Source organism: Leuresthes tenuis, unplaced genomic scaffold (assembly GCF_036924035.1).
Source record: "Leuresthes tenuis unplaced genomic scaffold, fLeuTen1.0.hap1 SCAF_7, whole genome shotgun sequence".
In the NCBI taxonomy this organism is placed as follows: domain Eukaryota; kingdom Metazoa; phylum Chordata; class Actinopteri; order Atheriniformes; family Atherinopsidae; genus Leuresthes; species Leuresthes tenuis.
Window position 1 is genome coordinate 9,546,627 of NW_027325361.1, and position 16,237 is coordinate 9,562,863.

Here is a 16,237-nt window from a genome sequence, read left to right on the forward strand (position 1 = left end):
GGTGTTCCAGTTTCCACATCAAAATTGACTGAAAAACAACTATTCTAGCTTGAAATAATCTGCCATATAGGAAATCCTTAAAGCATCGATTCATTTGAATTTAACTCATAATTTACTACATTTAATTAATACTCCTTCTCTCCACAAAATCAAATAATCTTTCTCTGTGTCAAAGAAGAAAGCCACCACACGCACCTTGTTAGTCTGTGCTTCCTTTATTTCTATTCTAATCCACACATTAGATGTTAATGCAATAGGCCTTTAATTCCCTGGGCTTGTGCAATCCTTTAATAATACATTGGTACTATAACCGCTTCGGTTCAGATTTGCAGCAATTTCTCTTTTCCCCAAACTTCATGATAGAAATCTAATAAAATGGCACATTTCTTAAATAACTGCCATCTTCGTCTTGTATTAGTTCCTTATTCTCAGCCATTGTAGTCTCTCTTCCCATTTTCCCTTCTTCACTAATATTGTTACAACTCTGAAGTTTGAACCAGCATCTCTACTTTCTCCTCATCTATCACAGCTGTGGTTTTATTTCTGACCAAGACTGGAGATCCACATTCCCTTTTAATCTCATATATCATGTCTTTTTTTATTATCATTTCCCATACTTTAGCCTGTAATCATTTATATTCAATAAGCTTCTGGAACGTACAAGTTTCTTTCAAACTATTTCAAAGCTTTATTTCTAGATTTTATCACACTTTCACAATCTTTTGTCCACCTTAGCACTATTTTCTTTTTATGCAGACATATCCAAATCATTGACATCTTGATTTAAATCAGTCTCTTTCACTAATCCTTTTAAATGGTCTATCTCATCTTTCAGTGTCATATGCTTCCATTTTGGAGCCTATCTCAGTTATTATAGGGTACTGGGCACTCCCTACTGTTCACAGCTGTTTCCTCCGGCGACTCCAACATATTATTCTTAGAAAGATTTTAAAAATGAGATATTTCAACTATGCCTTCTCTCATCCAAACTTCCACTACTATCATCTCCAACTGTCCAACGTGTACAACATAGCTGATGTTGTTTATTACTTTCACTGCTCTTTTCCTGACTTGACTTCCCCCATAAGTCACACCGTGCTGACCACCCCGATTACAGCACCTAGCCTGGATCTGACCGCCCACACTCATCAAATCTATGATCCCCCTCCGCATTTGGGGGATTGACATCTTTGGTTTCCCTTGGAAGCCATTGCTAATGATCCTTTCGCTGATTAACTGCCTTGCACACCTGGTGATAACACCACGTGACTGCGTGAAGCTTACAAAAACCCCAGCAACTGTTTTGTCTAAACTTTGCCGGTAGAGCTGGAGGTGGGTATAAGGATCGATTTAGGAAGCGCTTAAGGTTAAATATGTTTGACGACCCGTCGGTCAGAAGGTCTGCCAGTTTTAGAAAAGTGCAAACGGAGCTAATTTTGTTTGAGCCATCCGCAACTGTTAACGTGTGTGTAAGACTTGTCTTTTTCTTTTCTCTCCTCTCAAACTCCAGCTGGTCAAGGAGGATGACCACCCTACCCGAGTCTGTTTCTGCCAGAGGTTTCTTCCTGTTAAAAGGGAGTCGTTTCTCTCCACAGTCGCCTCATGCACGCTAAGGACGGGGGACTGGACCTAAGGAACGTTTTGGTGCAATCTGTCGATTTCCTTAGCTAGGATGTTGTTATGGAACTGGCTTTGTGTGAATGAATTGGACAAATTTTGAAGTAACTGGATTGTGATTACAATGGATTAGACTTTTTTGCGCTAAATAAACTGAAATAACTTAAAGTAGCTCTGAGCCAGTCCAACCAGATATAGCTTAAAACTGTAAACGTCAAATTTGTGCTCGTATTTAAGAGGTTACTCTAACCAATTTATTCACATAACGTTTAAATGTGGAGTTGAAGATTTTGTACTTGACGACAAATGTGCAGCGAATTTATTTATTTTTAATTAAAATTAAAGGCTCCTCATGTTGGCCTATAAGCTATTTCTCAGTGTCGAGGAAAACTATCTGGAGCGGGTTATTTTCAGACCTGGCAACTGTGAAGCCATGATTGCGAACCTGGAGTGTAATAAAGAATGTTTTTTTTAAATTTTTTTATTTCCTGGTTTTGAAAGTTTCTTTTGCAATGTTTTCCAGCTCGACTACAGCATTCCTGTAAAATAAAAAATGTTAAACCTTTCCCAATTTGACGTGCAAACTCATACACATTGACGACCCTGGAGACTACAACTAGTATTAATGTTTTGTGTGTCTAGGGGTAGCTTACTGAAGGAGTAAATGGAAAACTTGATGACGCTTGTGGATCATAAATGGATAACGCTTCAGTTAATCTCTTTGGCTCTATTTGAAAGCGATTTTTCAAAGTATAAATGTTTCCTTAAGTAGACGCCAGTTTTCGTTTAAAATCAGTGGTTAAGCTTCGGATTCATTAACCGTTATCAGCGTATAGTTCTGTGACGTCATCGAGCGTGGCATCTGGAACCTCACGCGAGACTTTAAGTCTGGTCGAATTCAACATGGCGCCGTAGAGACGTTGTTATTGTTCCGTCGCTCCCACAAGAGTTTGCCGTGCGTTTACAATCCTACACGGAAAGAAACACCGAGGGTGGTCTTGCGGGCATGAGAGAAACATCTAGAGATAATGTTAAGATCCACCGGCTTCTTCCGAGGGATTGACTGTCCGTTTTATGCGGATTACAGCGATGGCAAAGGCGGCAGAAATGGGTGTAACAGACCGTACTGTCACTTCAGGCACAGCCAGCAAAGACGGTCTTCGTACGGAGCACCGACAGACGTTAAAAAGCAAAGGGACCTTCACTTCGGACAAAAAGGTGCTCGCTCTGTCAAATACACAGCTTACTTGATTAATTTAAGATCTGTGCCCGCAGAGTCGGGTGAGAGGAAATGCGTGGACCGGAACGAAGTGCTAAAAATGTCTGGAAACTAGCAAATGAAAGCAATGGGTGTAAAGTGAATTTCTGTTACTGTTCGCTGCAAAGTGATGCACTGTGAGCTTTCCTTCTCGCATGGATGCTGTGAATTGAGACAGCCGAAAGTAAATATCCCGCACAGGATAGTAGTGATGCAGCATCAGACATATGTAACAGAAAAAAATGTTTATTATTCATACCCGTGTATCTCTTATCGAACAAATACCACAGTGAAGAAGACTTTCAGATTGTATTACTGACTTTTAAACCTAAAAGTTGTGGTCTGCAGATTATTTTCCCCTGGAAGTGTTCAGTGCTCTTTGTTATTTCAAGGAATCCTCAAAAGTATTTGTTTTGATAAGAACTGTTTTGTCATAAATAACATGTCTTTAAAATGTAAGAGAAAAATGAAACGCAGTCAGAAAACCTGTAAAGCATCTAGTTTGGACATATTTATCCCAAGATAATCCTATGTAGATCTCCCTTCCATCTAAATTTGTTACAGTTTCATACGTCTAACGCTGCCAGCATAGACTTGCTCTGAATGGGAATGTAGGTTTCCTGTTTTAAAACAAAAACTACAAAACATGGAAGAACAGTGGGAATTCTTTCAGAATACTTTACACAGAAAATTAAAAAATGAGTACAGCAAAGTATTTAGGCAATTAGAACATATTCTGTCAAGCATCAGCATAGACCTGGTGAAATATTTGGCCACTCTGTTGCTATCAAATAGTTATTTTTACCTATTGACGGGGCTTGTTCTTTCTTCTCACTTCTATGAAGTTTTGTTTTTGGTCCTCTCGTGCAAGTCATTACGTTTCCTATCATGTGAGATGAGACCGACCGCTGTATTTAGTTTCCTCGCCATTGTGTTGGTGATCTTCTTCTTCGTCTATTCGAAAAATGCCCATCTTGAGGTGACAGCTTATGTAGGCGACCTCGAGTATTCCTCTTCACAAGTTTGTTCATCTTTCATTCCTGTATTTAGACTTTTTTATAGTAATTTATTAGTCCCCTAGGACTTCCACGTCTATGTGTCTTCTGTGTTTATATTCATGACTGTGAGTGATGTTTATTGACGGTAATCCAACTGGACTTGATTGGGTATAATGGATACTTAACAAGCCAGAGAAGAAGTTTTATGTTGTTTTGTTAAACTTAATCAATTTTTGCTCCTATGATTGTGGTACAAAGTCAGATATTTAACTTTTTCTTCCTGTCTTTACTCGCTGATAAAGTTCTGCAGGAACCCAAATATGCTATTTGTGAAGAAATGTATCCATTTCAGTGAGAGTGGACTAATTTATTCTGGACTCTCTGTATGATTTATGTTTGAATTTCTCTCTTCTTCATAACGATGTGGTCAATATTTTATCTGCCAATGGTCATATTTGCATATCTCTAAAATTGTTCCTTGCATCCCTTCAGAACAAGGTTATGACCCCTTCAATCCAGAAGTAGTGAGGCCACAGGAGCAGCAAAATGAAAAACAGGCAGGCTCAGGAGACATCAGCGGTGCCTTGGAGCTGGTCAACAGGGCCATCGAGGAGGTCCGCAGCCAGGTGGAGAGGGAGAAAAGAAAACTCTCTCGGATCGGGGATGAACCTTACAATCCCAGTGAGGGTACCAGTTTATCTTCATCTGAAGCTGTTAAAAGTAAAGCAGCAGGTTCACATCTGGCCTATGATCCGGGGAGTTATCAGATCACATCAGGGGAGTATAATCCCACCTCTGGTTGCAGCAAGTACACTTTGGATTCAGACAACCAGGTACACAAAAGTAACTCAATGGAATATGTTCCTACTTCACTGAAAAAGCCTTCATCTCGGACAAAGTTGCACAAACTCCCCTCTCCTCCCCCCAGCCCAAAGTATTCAAACAGCACACCCTCCTCAAAGTGCAAATATACCGTTGACAATTCTAAACCATCCACAGACATGGAGTATGACCCGTTGTCAAACTATTCGGCTGGAATTGCAGTGAAAAGCAAAAGGGAGGAGGGCACCCAACCGAAGACTGAGTGTAGCAGGGCGCTCAAGGTACCCGGGACTAATTTGTCAGATGAGGATTCTGTTTCTTTTGTAGCTGTGAAAAAGCCATGGCAGCCGAGTGTCGACACAAAAAAGTACACTATATCTGACTCTGATGGGGAGAGTTCTGGAACAGAGTATCGACCCACCTCACTTAGCAATCTCCAGCAAAGAAAAGGTAATATGGGGTCAGCTGCAGGGGCTTTTGGGAAAGACAGAAGAAAGGGGACTGAAAGTATGCTTGGTGCGCTGTCACAGAGGAATAAACAGGAGCTGGCACAGGACTCAGACACCCAGGAAAATATTAAACAGAAGGACAACTTGGAAAAAAAGAAGGTGGGTCATCGAAGTAGTCACGATAAAAGTGTCAAACCTGAGAAAGCGCAAAAACTTGACAAGGAAGTAAACAAATCGTCCAATAGTAAGAGTAACAGCAGCAGTAGTAGTAGTAGTAAAGAAAAAGGGTCAATAAAGAGCTCCAGCCAGGACTCTGCAAAGAAAGAGAACAAGAGTCATGGAAAGAAAGATGAAAGGAAAAACATGTTGAAGGTTAAGACATCAGATAAAGTTCAGAGGGAGGGCAGAGATGAAAAGAGAAGTGATGGTAAGATCAAAACAGTGGAAAAAATTAAGAGAGACTCAAGTCAACAAGACAAAGATGCACGAGAAAGCAAAAAACTCAAAACATCAGACAAAGAAAAAGAGCACAGAAAGAATAAGGACCACCAACACAAAAATGGTAAACTTGACAGCAGTAAAAAAGAAAAAGACGTGAGGAAAATGAGTAAAAGCAGTTCTAGCTGCAGTAAAGTGAGTTCAGCCAACAGTAAAGATAAAGTGAAGCAAAACATCAGCTCATCAAATGGGAACAAACTCGAGGACAAGAAGCAGAATCTGAGTCTGAGCCATGCAGATCTGTTTGGAGATGAGAGTCCAGATGAGGCTGAACCGATGGAGGTGGATTATGACGACGAGCCAGAGGAAGTCCTGGTGAGGAAATCAGCTGACGCATTAAAGAGGGGACGTCTGAACAAGAGGAAGGCTTCGGAGCAGACTCCGTCTTCCTCTGAGGATGAGGCTGATCGCAGCATGGAATACAGCGCGACCGCTCGGGAGGAGGTTGACGGTATTGAATTCGACTTTTCCAGCTTTCAGGACGATCTGGACTTTGACTCAGATCCCATGGAGGAGTGTTTGAGGATCTTTAATGAATCCAAAGATGTGAAGAGGGAAGACAAGGGAAGGCAAGCTAAGCAGGTACTCTCTCGCTGTACTCTTGCACTTATCTGTTTAATTAGCAGACACTCTTTACGAATGTCTCTTGAATCTGTGATGCTATGTTGTCTCCTTTAAGCCTTCTGGGGATTCGGAGGAGGAGAAAATCACAGATAGCACTTTAGCCACTCTCTTCCCGGGTCAGAAGAAGAGGGTGTCCCATTTTGTTGCCAAAGGAAATGTAAGTTTGTCACCTTTAATGTCACAGTAGAGTTTCTCCACACAACCCCACGGTATCACAAATACAGCATGACAACTATCAGTGATGAATCAGAAGTATTACAGTTACCTTACTGCTTACAAGTGATAAAAGTAAGGCAGATTATTTTCATCACAAATTCTGAGGATATTCAAGAGTAAGCATGCAGAAAAAACTGAAAATAATCATATGTGAGAAGAACTGACACGCTAATATTTTACACAATTGAGTAAAAGGTAAATTAATTGAATTATTGACAAATTATAAAGCCCTACAGATTAATGGATCTTAAGTAATGTTGAAATAAGAAGTTATTTATTTGAGATACAGCTTATATGTCACTGTAAAAACATACAAAGGATGTATATTATTAGTGCTTTTTTATGAGTGGTTTGATATAGAACTGTAGAGTCATGTAAAAACTTTGCACAGTGATGATGTCACAGTGGCAGCATTCAGTATAAGTAGAAAGACAAGAATATCTAAGAACTTCAGATTTATGGTTAGACCATTATTATTCAATTGAGGAAATTTACCACCAAAAGTAAGCTTTTAAACAGCTAGTGAAAGCTACATCACAACCTGCTTTGACATGTTTGTTCTTCAGTACAGGCTTCAGGAAGTAGAAATACAACAAAGAAGGAAGTACAGATAAAAAAAACGAGACCTGAAAATATTGCAGTGGGGTTTTCCAGTTCATTTAATAATAAACAGTCAACATCTGATCAGCTGTCTATAATTTATTCGATTGGCTGTGACAAAGTGGCCCTTCTGAACACATTGTTAATATCTATGAAAGGCCCGGTTTGTAGTTGTTCTTACATGCAATGTTCAGATAAAAGTAATGATCTTAATTTGTACTTGATGTGAGCAACATGGATTTAGTAAATTTCTCAGATAGATACAATTACTCCTGGTTTACCGAGAACTGTAAAACAACCCGATAGACTGAAGAAATACAGAAATCTGGCAGCCTATGAGCTGGTAACGTAAAATGTTGCAACATACACAGGGAAGTACTGAACATGCAAATCCTCATGTGTATGAATACTGATTTGACCCAATTCCTGTCGTTTCAACACACTGATGTAATTCTTAGACAATTCTTCCTGTTACTGTTTTTCCAGACTGACGCACCTTCAAAGACTGTGGTACGGCCGTATAAGAGACCCACAGCCCAGGAGATCTGCTACCAGCGTATGCAGATGGCGCAGCAGCAAGCTACTCAGCTGTCTGCCACAGTCAAAGCTGCCTCACAGAGTTCAAGTTCCAGCTTTTCCAGCGAGAAGAAGCGAATAGCTCACCGTCCTAACCCACACACATCGTCCTCCAAGACAAGTATGAGTGCCTCTTGGCTCTGATTGAATCGCTAACTAGAGGTTAATGCACCACTCTTCGAATTGCTACCTAGTTTTACAGGCTAAACTCACATGTATGTGGGTGTGTGTTTGTCTGACCAGGCCCCAAAGACGGTAAACCAGCTGCAAGTCGAGTGTCATCCCCCAGTCAGACCCATCAGTGTGTAAAGGCTCAAACCACAGCTGGCATTTTATCGAAGACCTCATCTACAGCCACGCAGAAGAGGGTGGCACACACACCCACCATGAAGGTTTCCAATGTTTTCTGTAACTTAAGTTGATCAGCTTGTGGTGTTCTCACAGCTCTTTCGTGTATCTTGTTTGTTTGAACGTTTGACACTGTGTGTTACGCTTTCTGGATGTTTTGTTTGTGTCTTCACAACTCTTTAAACCATGATCGGTACATGTAGAGATGGGCTGCCTCTTCTGTATTATAGGCAAAGTCAATGTCTTCTCTTGGTTTTTGATTCTTTCAGAGCACTTCAATGAGGCGCCCGGTCATCCCTTCTGAGTTTGGGGCCAAAGTTCCCACAAATGTCCGTCAGCGCTACCTCAACACTTTCATAGATGAATGTGTTAAATTTTGCCCATCAGAGGATGCTGCTTTCCAGATGGTATGAACGTCTTTTCTTCAGCCAAACCCTAAGCTGTGTGTGTTCTTGTTTATTAACACGCCTTACAGCTTATAGAAAGAGTGGAGAGATTCCTCGCCGAGAAGAAAGAAAAATTCTTATATCTTGATTAAAGGTTCTTCATTTTGTTTCAGGCCCTTGATGAGGAGAGGCTGGTGTATGAGCGCAGTAGCAGTAAGAACATCTACCTCAATGTAGCCGTCAACACGCTGAAGAAACTCCGGAGCAAGAGCAGCTCCTGTCCATCGCCTGCCAACAGTACATAACCCCAGTCACTGCCTAGCTACCATACATTCTTCACACTGTATATGAACAGCTGTGCTGCTGCATGGAGAATAATTCAACTCTTATTTAAACTCTTTTACAACGAAGTTAAGAAAATAAGAATTGTTTATATGTATATTATGCCTTGGTTTACATTCACGAACAAAGTCGTAAACACAATGCTAAATACATTCAATATCAAAATTTACAGTAAAAGCACATTAAATATTTGTTGATATTTGCACTGACAGAAAGATTCCTCCATCTGTGTTTTCTGCAGAGGATTCTGGGTTACCGGCTAAAAGGAGAGCACAGTCCCACGAGGAGGTTTTGGGAGGGCGTCTAGCAGCCACAACCAGCTTCACTGTCAACAGGTCGGGTAAACAGCAGGAGGAGAAACTCATTGGTAAGCAACAAGTTACACATTTCTCTTATAGACCATCATGAGGGGCAAAAACCGTGAAAGAATCTTTGTTTCAAGTGGAGACTTGTGAGCTGTTGTTTACCCGTGTTGATCCTGTGTTGCCTCATAGTAACAGTGAAGCTGCTCAAACACCCATGTGAGAACCTCCATATCCTTTTCACTGCCAGCTACCTTCCTCGTGACCTGACATCAGAGGGAGCGTGTTTACAAGACTTCATGTTCTTCAAACCAATAAATCCTTCAAATCAAGCCGACGCGCTCGCTGGTCAAAGGATGTTTTTCTAATCTGGACTCAAGATTTTTGTACTTATACGTTTAAGCAGTTTTGAGCAGAAAAAGGCAAACAGATGCTACTTCACTGGGATTTTTAAGAAAAACTAAGATCAAAGTTAAAGGAGTGTCTTTTGACTTTGCAGTGCAGTTTCCTGATGTTTTGTTAAACTAACGAGTTAAATCAAGAAAATGATTTCTTATTTTTGGGTGAAATAATCAGTCTCCGTTGGAAAAACCACTGAAACATATACACAGGAACATCAAATGGTGCGCAAGTGTCGATAATCTTACTGAGTAAATCCATTTTTTATTATTTTACAAATGATTATTGGATCAAACATGATACTGATCATTTTTCATCGTAGCCTTTTTGATGGCATAGATGCCCTGGCAGGGCGTGGGTGGGCACTTAACATCTCCTTTCTCTTAAAATCAGAAGCATTTCATAAGCACTTCATATGTGAAGTTTGAAGACACGGATATATCTTACAAGTAGAACTCATGATGGATGGGCACAAACAGACCTGCTTCAGTCAAGTTCAGTCCATATGACGGGGGGTCTGAAAAAGAACAACAGTAGCCCTAGAAAAGAGACATTCAACTAGAAACGCTCTCGACTGATTAAAATCATAAATGATCAATATTTGCCACTGCTGCTTTCATCACAGGTTTTTACTACATCATTGAACAAAGACTATATTTTGGTGTCTCTCACCTGCCTGCAGGAGCCACTCTGTACAGGAAGCTGAAGGCGTATCTGATGACAGAGGAGCAGCTCCAGGAGCATGGATACCCGTGGACAAACCACGAGGCACCAGGCAAGGCCATCATTTACAACCTCCCGGAAAAAAAGGTCATCGCAGATCGTGAGTAACTACGTGACCCTGCTCCTTTCAATACTTTACTTCATGTTTAACCCAAATGATGGTGTATTTATTCTTTTTTTTCTAAATTTATTTTCAGCATTCACAAAAATATGCTGTCGCTGTGGTGCAGAGTACAAGATCAACGTCAACGGCAACTGTGTGCGGAAAGAGGAATGTTGTTTTCACTGGGGACGTTTACGCAGACATAAAGGTGATACCTGATAAACACACTCCAAAACAGCCGTTTATTGTTTGTATTTACTTCTGTCTCATTCTGACCTGCTTCTTTCTGTCTTCTAACCCCCTCTGTCAGTTGCTGGAGGCTGGGAGACCACATACAGCTGCTGTGCTGCAGCCGTGGGAGCCCCAGGATGCCAAAATTCCAAGGTCGGAACATCATCATTTATCGTTGATTACTGCAAAGAAAAGCCACATGGTGTTTTTGTTGAGTTCAGGTTAGAAAGCAGTTGGTCAAAAACCTTTGTTGCACGACCAAAAAAAGAAAGTCACCACCTGGATTTAAGTTGGAGCCTCCTATTGAAAAAATAGTTCAAGTTCAAACATTTATTGTCCCACAGAGGGAAATTTGGGTTGCATCAGTGTTTAAAAAGACACAAACAAACCAAGATACCAAAATACAAAACAAGATTTAACACAGAAATGAAACACAGGAGTGTTTACAGACAACCTCACCAACCCCAGCCACACTTGCACTAAGAAATTAGTCTGTGTAGTCCATTAAAATGGAACGATAAATCTAAAAAATAAATATATTCCAGTGCAGCTTAAAGTGTCATGAATGATTTAGTTATTGGTTAAATGCGTTGACTCCACTAGGGACAAAGGAAAACCATTTCACTTTGCCCTTGGTAGCCTATACCTCCGTCCAGATGGAAGAGGAACAAATTCCTCCAATAGGGGTTGGTCATTGCACGTTAAAATGGACCTGGCCATACTCACCAGCTGTCTGCCCCATATTTGCAACAGAGATAGTTGTTGGATGCCGATGATCTTATTGGCTGTGTTTACGATACAGGACAGACTATTTTTGTTTTGCATTGGGAGATTACCATACCAGCACACAAGGCAAAAAGTTCAAATAGACTCAATGAATGACCTATAAAATAGAATCATCAATGTTTTTTCTACATTAAAAGCCCCCAGTCTCCTAAAAAAAATACAGTCTCTGTGGGCCCTTCTTGCAGATTGCAGTTGTGTTTAGATCAAATTTGAGATTCCTGTCTGAAACTGTTTCCAGGTACTTGTAACAGTCCACATTCCCCACAAGTGAGCCCTTAATTACTGCACAGTCATTAAAGTTTCAGATGGCAGCAAGTTGTATCAAGCATCAAGGAAACAATTCACCCGAGGAGATAGTTCAATGAATTATTAAAAGCTGAAAGGATATAGGTTGTCAGCGAGCACTTTAATGTGAATCAACTGTTGAGCTCACATGAGTGTTTAATTGTGAATTTAAGAACATTTCTATCCGCACAATGTAAAGAAAACTCACCGTATTGGGACTAAACAGCTGTGTAGACTTCAGAGAGACACTTATTGGACTTAGGAGCAATGTAGAAACATCATATGGTCTGATGAGTCCAGATTTGCCCTGTTCCACAGTGATGGGTGCGTCAGGATAAGAGAAGTGGTGGATTGAGAGCTGCACCCTCCAGTCTCACTGCCTACCGTACAAGCCTGTGGGAGCAGTTTTATGATCTGGAGTTGCATCAGTTGGTCAGGTCTTGCTTCAACGTGCAACATTCAGAAATCTTATCAGCTGACGACCTGGAATATAATATAATATATAATATAATAATGGAATAAAAGCCTAATGGTGCATATGTTGTTACTGAGGACGATTTCAGGAGTCTGTCTCGCTCTTTAATTGCTGAACCTTCCAGCTGAAAATGTGAAAAAAGAAAGTTGTTTATTTCCAATGATCATCCTCAACACTTCTTATTCCCACAGCAACATGTTCAGGACGGACGTAAAGAGTCACTCGATGGCTTTGTGTCAACGTTCAGCAAATCACTGCCACCAGACGGAAATGGAGGAGTGTTTGCTTTGGACTGTGAGATGGTGAGTCGGACGCTAAAGCTCTGAATCGGCTTTGAAATGTTATGTTGTGTGTGTTTGATTAAGGAATTGATTTACTGTGTTCCTCTGGTGGTGGAAATCACACCATGCTTAAGATTTCCATGTTGTTCCTCACTTAGTGTCAGATCTAATGTTTTTTTCCCCCCTGCCCGTGGAAACAGTGTTACACAAAGCAAGGTCTGGAGCTGACGAGGGTGACGGTCATCGACTCCGAGATGAAAGTCGTCTACGACACGTTTGTCAAACCTGAGAGCAAAGTGGTCGACTACAACACACGGTGGGTGGTTGTATTAGCTGCTGGGATTTTTCCCTCCTCCATTTCTCCCCCCAAAAAACTGCTAAAGAACACGAAACCATATGAAAACCCTCAACACAACCGGTACTGCTAAGTTCCACAGTGACAGCTGACAGCATATAGACAGGAAACAGTGGTGAAACCTACTGTCCAGACCAGACCTCTTTTAATGACCATCCAAAGACATTCACAGTCATACTATGATGTCTCCCGTTGCCATGTCAACAAAAGGGGAGTTTGTTGCATATTCTGGCATCAGACCAAGGACATCAGGAGATAACGGCGCTCAATCAGACGTTGCAAGGCTAAAACTCCGGTTTTCCTGTCCACACACACGATCGTTACAGTCTGAGTCAGTGGGAAATCTTCTGCATTTTATTGACCAAAAATGTAGTTTCAGTGCTCAAAACTTCATTTGCATGTCAATGCTGGCCGTAAACGGATAGAAACATCCATGTTTGTGTGTACAGGGCCTCAGCCTTAATGATTTTAAGTGTATAGTGTCAATGTTTTTAAGGTCTGAATATCCTGTGTTTGACAGATTTTCAGGTGTGACGGAGGAGGACTTGGAGAGCACCACCATCACTCTGAGAGATGTTCAGGCGGTGCTGCTCAGTATGTTCAGCGCCGAATCCATCCTCATCGGACACAGTCTGGAGAGCGACCTCCTCGCTCTGAAGGTGAGCTTCTTCTTCTTCTACTAGATTTACCCTATGGGATATTTTGGTTTATTTGTTTGTTGGTTCATGATTTGAGAATTCTCCTGTTATTACCATTTGTCTTCATTTCTTTTAGTTAAGAACAATAAACTCTGCTGTAATAACTATCTAACAAATTATCATAAACTTCTGTTTATTGATAGATTTTACTTTAAAGGTTGACATATTGGGGAAATACAGTACGTATGGTACGGTAGTCAGAACTACACAGCTTTGCGATGCCTTTATTTTTATATATTTGGCACAAAACCGTGTTATTGAATGCACCACAAGAACTGTAAAATTACTTTATGCTTTAAACGAATAATCACTTTGTTTAGTGGCTTAATGTCGACTTAGCTCAGAAACTAAATGAAAACCTTTGACATAAAGCCACCACTGATTGTCTGTCTTAATTCCAGCTCATTCACAGTTCAGTTGTAGACACGGCCATCGTGTTTCCTCACCGCCTTGGTTTACCCTACAAACGTGCCTTGAGGAACCTGATGGCTGACTACCTGAAGCGTATCATCCAGGACAACGGTGAGAGACCAGTGAACGAGCAGCAAGATTTTGATCCGTTTTTATGTGCATAAACATCTCGAAGCATTCACTCCATTCATTTATGCTCAGTTTCCTGTTATATTATTGTTACTGCTCTCAAAACAGGATGTCTGCCTTGTAAGCTGTGTAACACTTGAGAGTATAGAACTTAATGCGCCATCTCTATCTCCATAAATGCCCCAAATCTCCTTGACAGTCTCCACTACCTCCACAGAATGACTGTAGAATGAAAGCTGCAGAGCTAACATAGTTCTTTAGCTTTATAAACACGTAGCAGTGGCAGATGCCAAGCATTAGTTCTGTTAATGTAGTAATCTAGTAAGACTCCCCAAAGAGCCTGACGAAGAGAAAAAATTAACCTCAGGAGAAGATTAAAAAAAAGACAGATAACCTACTCATTGGATGGCTAAGGTTTCCATTGGAGCTGATGAGTCGTATTGATCATCAGAAGAAATATAAATCCATGATGTTCCTGTGAATTTCAAATTGAGTGGACTTATCTGTATCATATCTCCTAGTAATGTTAAAGAGCAGCCTAATAAATATCTGCTTTATTTGATGACACTGCACTAAATTCACCAGCAGATGGCGCTGTTGTGAGCGTTTTTATGTTTTAAAGAAACACCTTCGATCAGAGAGAGGTCAGTGAGATTTATGACTGAAGGAAAATGTGAGTTGTAATGAAGCGTTCCTTAAGATGCAACCTGTGGAGACTGTTTTTTTTCACTCCTGATTCATCGCTTTCTCTTGCTGGTGATTCTAACTTTCTTAGTCACACTGTAAGTTTTGCTGCTTTAACTTAAGAAGAAATATGTGCTGAAATGTTGTGCTTGTGTTTCCAGTGGAGGGCCACGACTCGAGTGAAGATGCGTCCGCCTGCATGGAGCTGATGATCTGGAAGATTAAGGAGGATGCAAAGGTCAAAAGATGACCTCTGACCCTCTCACTCTGCTTTCATCAGTATGACTTCCTGACTTCGTGTAGGACGCAGGAGTTCAGCAGGCATGCATTTGCTCTCAGAGTTTAGGTCAGAGTCACAGAGGAGGGGGAGGATGGTTCATCACAGTTTGAAACCTGAGAGAATATCAGTATTGTTAAACTCTGTCTAAGAAGAGAGCTGTCTGCACCTTCAAAGCAATAGGAAACTAAATCAACATTTTTTTCATTTGCTTATTGATACTTCAGTTCTAAATTATGTTAACTAAAGATTATTTGTTCATTTGAGCAGTGTCTTTTTAAGGCCTCACACTTACTCACGAGTAAAACCTTTCTGTGGAAGTACTACTTAAAAAGCAGGGGCACTGTCTGCTGAGCATTGACTATTACAACAATAACCATGCTGGGCTGGCTCCTCCAGCCTAACTTGCACTATAATAGAAATGCTCCTGATGTATAGGGCCCAAGTCTGAGTACCTCATGTGTGTTGTGATGCATTCACTTCCTTCTTCTTAGTTTCACTTCAGTGCATTGATGTCTTAGTCTGTCGAACACTGCTATGTAAATGCACTTGTGTTTTTCACTTGCACCTAGTTTCTTGTCACTGACGTACTGTCAATGTGGCAGTTCTTATTGATTTTGCAGGTTGGCTCTCAAACCTAACAAATCCTTTAATACTTGATCATATAAACGACCCTGAGTAGAAATGTACAGCCTCTGCTAGTACCTTTTTGGTTTAGCTGATGGAGTAAATGACTGTGCTTCGTAGGTCAGACAACCTTCAGATTATATCAGCCACTGTCTCTGTGTCATGTGCAGTGCATGAAACAAAACTATGGGACTCTTTGTGACAACAGAATATGACTTTGTTCCTCTTAAAAATGGCAAAATTAGGTTCAGCATTGTTGAATTATGTCGGGGGCGATTAATTGCAAACTGTCATCAGCTAACCTGTGCTGTTTTATGTTGACAATGAATGAAAATACACCAGAGAGCTGTAAATATGCTGTAAGCAGTTTCATTTGTACTTGTTCCTTTTTTTTTGGTTGTTTATCTTTTTCTATTAAATGGTATTAGTTAATTAAAAAAAAAAGGTTGCTCTGTTTTTACATCATGACTCTCTCTCTCTGTGCACAGCAGAGGGGGGTAAACTGGAAATAAAAGTACATTTCCTTCAGAGCTTTACAACTGCTTCTTTATACATTGATTCTTCTATATTTCACGGGGCAAAATCGTACTTCTACTCCACATTTATCTGGCCTCTGTTGTTTCTGGATCCTTTGCTTTTACATACACTCTCTGTGCCCTTTATCAGGAACACCTGTCAGCCCATTTATTCAAGCAATGATTATCAAATTAGCAGATCGTGTTGCGGCAAAGATGGTC

At 40.6% G+C, this 16,237-nt stretch overlaps 1 protein-coding gene across 1 annotated transcript; it reads left to right on the plus strand.

The window, feature by feature from the left end:
* Positions 1–2,517: 2,517 nt before the first annotated feature.
* rexo1 (REX1, RNA exonuclease 1 homolog) lies at positions 2,518–15,943 on the plus strand. The gene is made up of 16 exons (XM_072389175.1): positions 2,518–2,835; positions 4,366–6,224; positions 6,322–6,423; positions 7,569–7,779; positions 7,902–8,050; positions 8,276–8,413; positions 8,566–8,689; positions 8,976–9,101; positions 10,118–10,258; positions 10,356–10,469; positions 10,572–10,645; positions 12,230–12,340; positions 12,520–12,635; positions 13,195–13,333; positions 13,774–13,894; positions 14,758–15,943. The coding sequence occupies exons 1-16, from the start codon at positions 2,646–2,648 to the stop codon at positions 14,844–14,846; spliced, it is 3,804 nt and encodes a 1,267-aa protein (XP_072245276.1). The 5' UTR covers positions 2,518–2,645; the 3' UTR covers positions 14,847–15,943.
* The last annotated feature ends 294 nt before the right edge of the window (positions 15,944–16,237 follow it).

Coding starts and splice junctions, on each gene's coding strand:
- rexo1 (XM_072389175.1), top strand. CDS start 2,646: ATGTTAAGATCCACCGGCTTCTTCCGAGGGATTGACTGTCCGTTTTAT. Junction 2,836..4,365: donor CCTTCACTTCGGACAAAAAG/GTGCTCGCTCTG, acceptor GCATCCCTTCAG/AACAAGGTTATGACCCCTTC. Junction 8,051..8,275: donor CACACACACCCACCATGAAG/GTTTCCAATGTT, acceptor TGATTCTTTCAG/AGCACTTCAATGAGGCGCCC.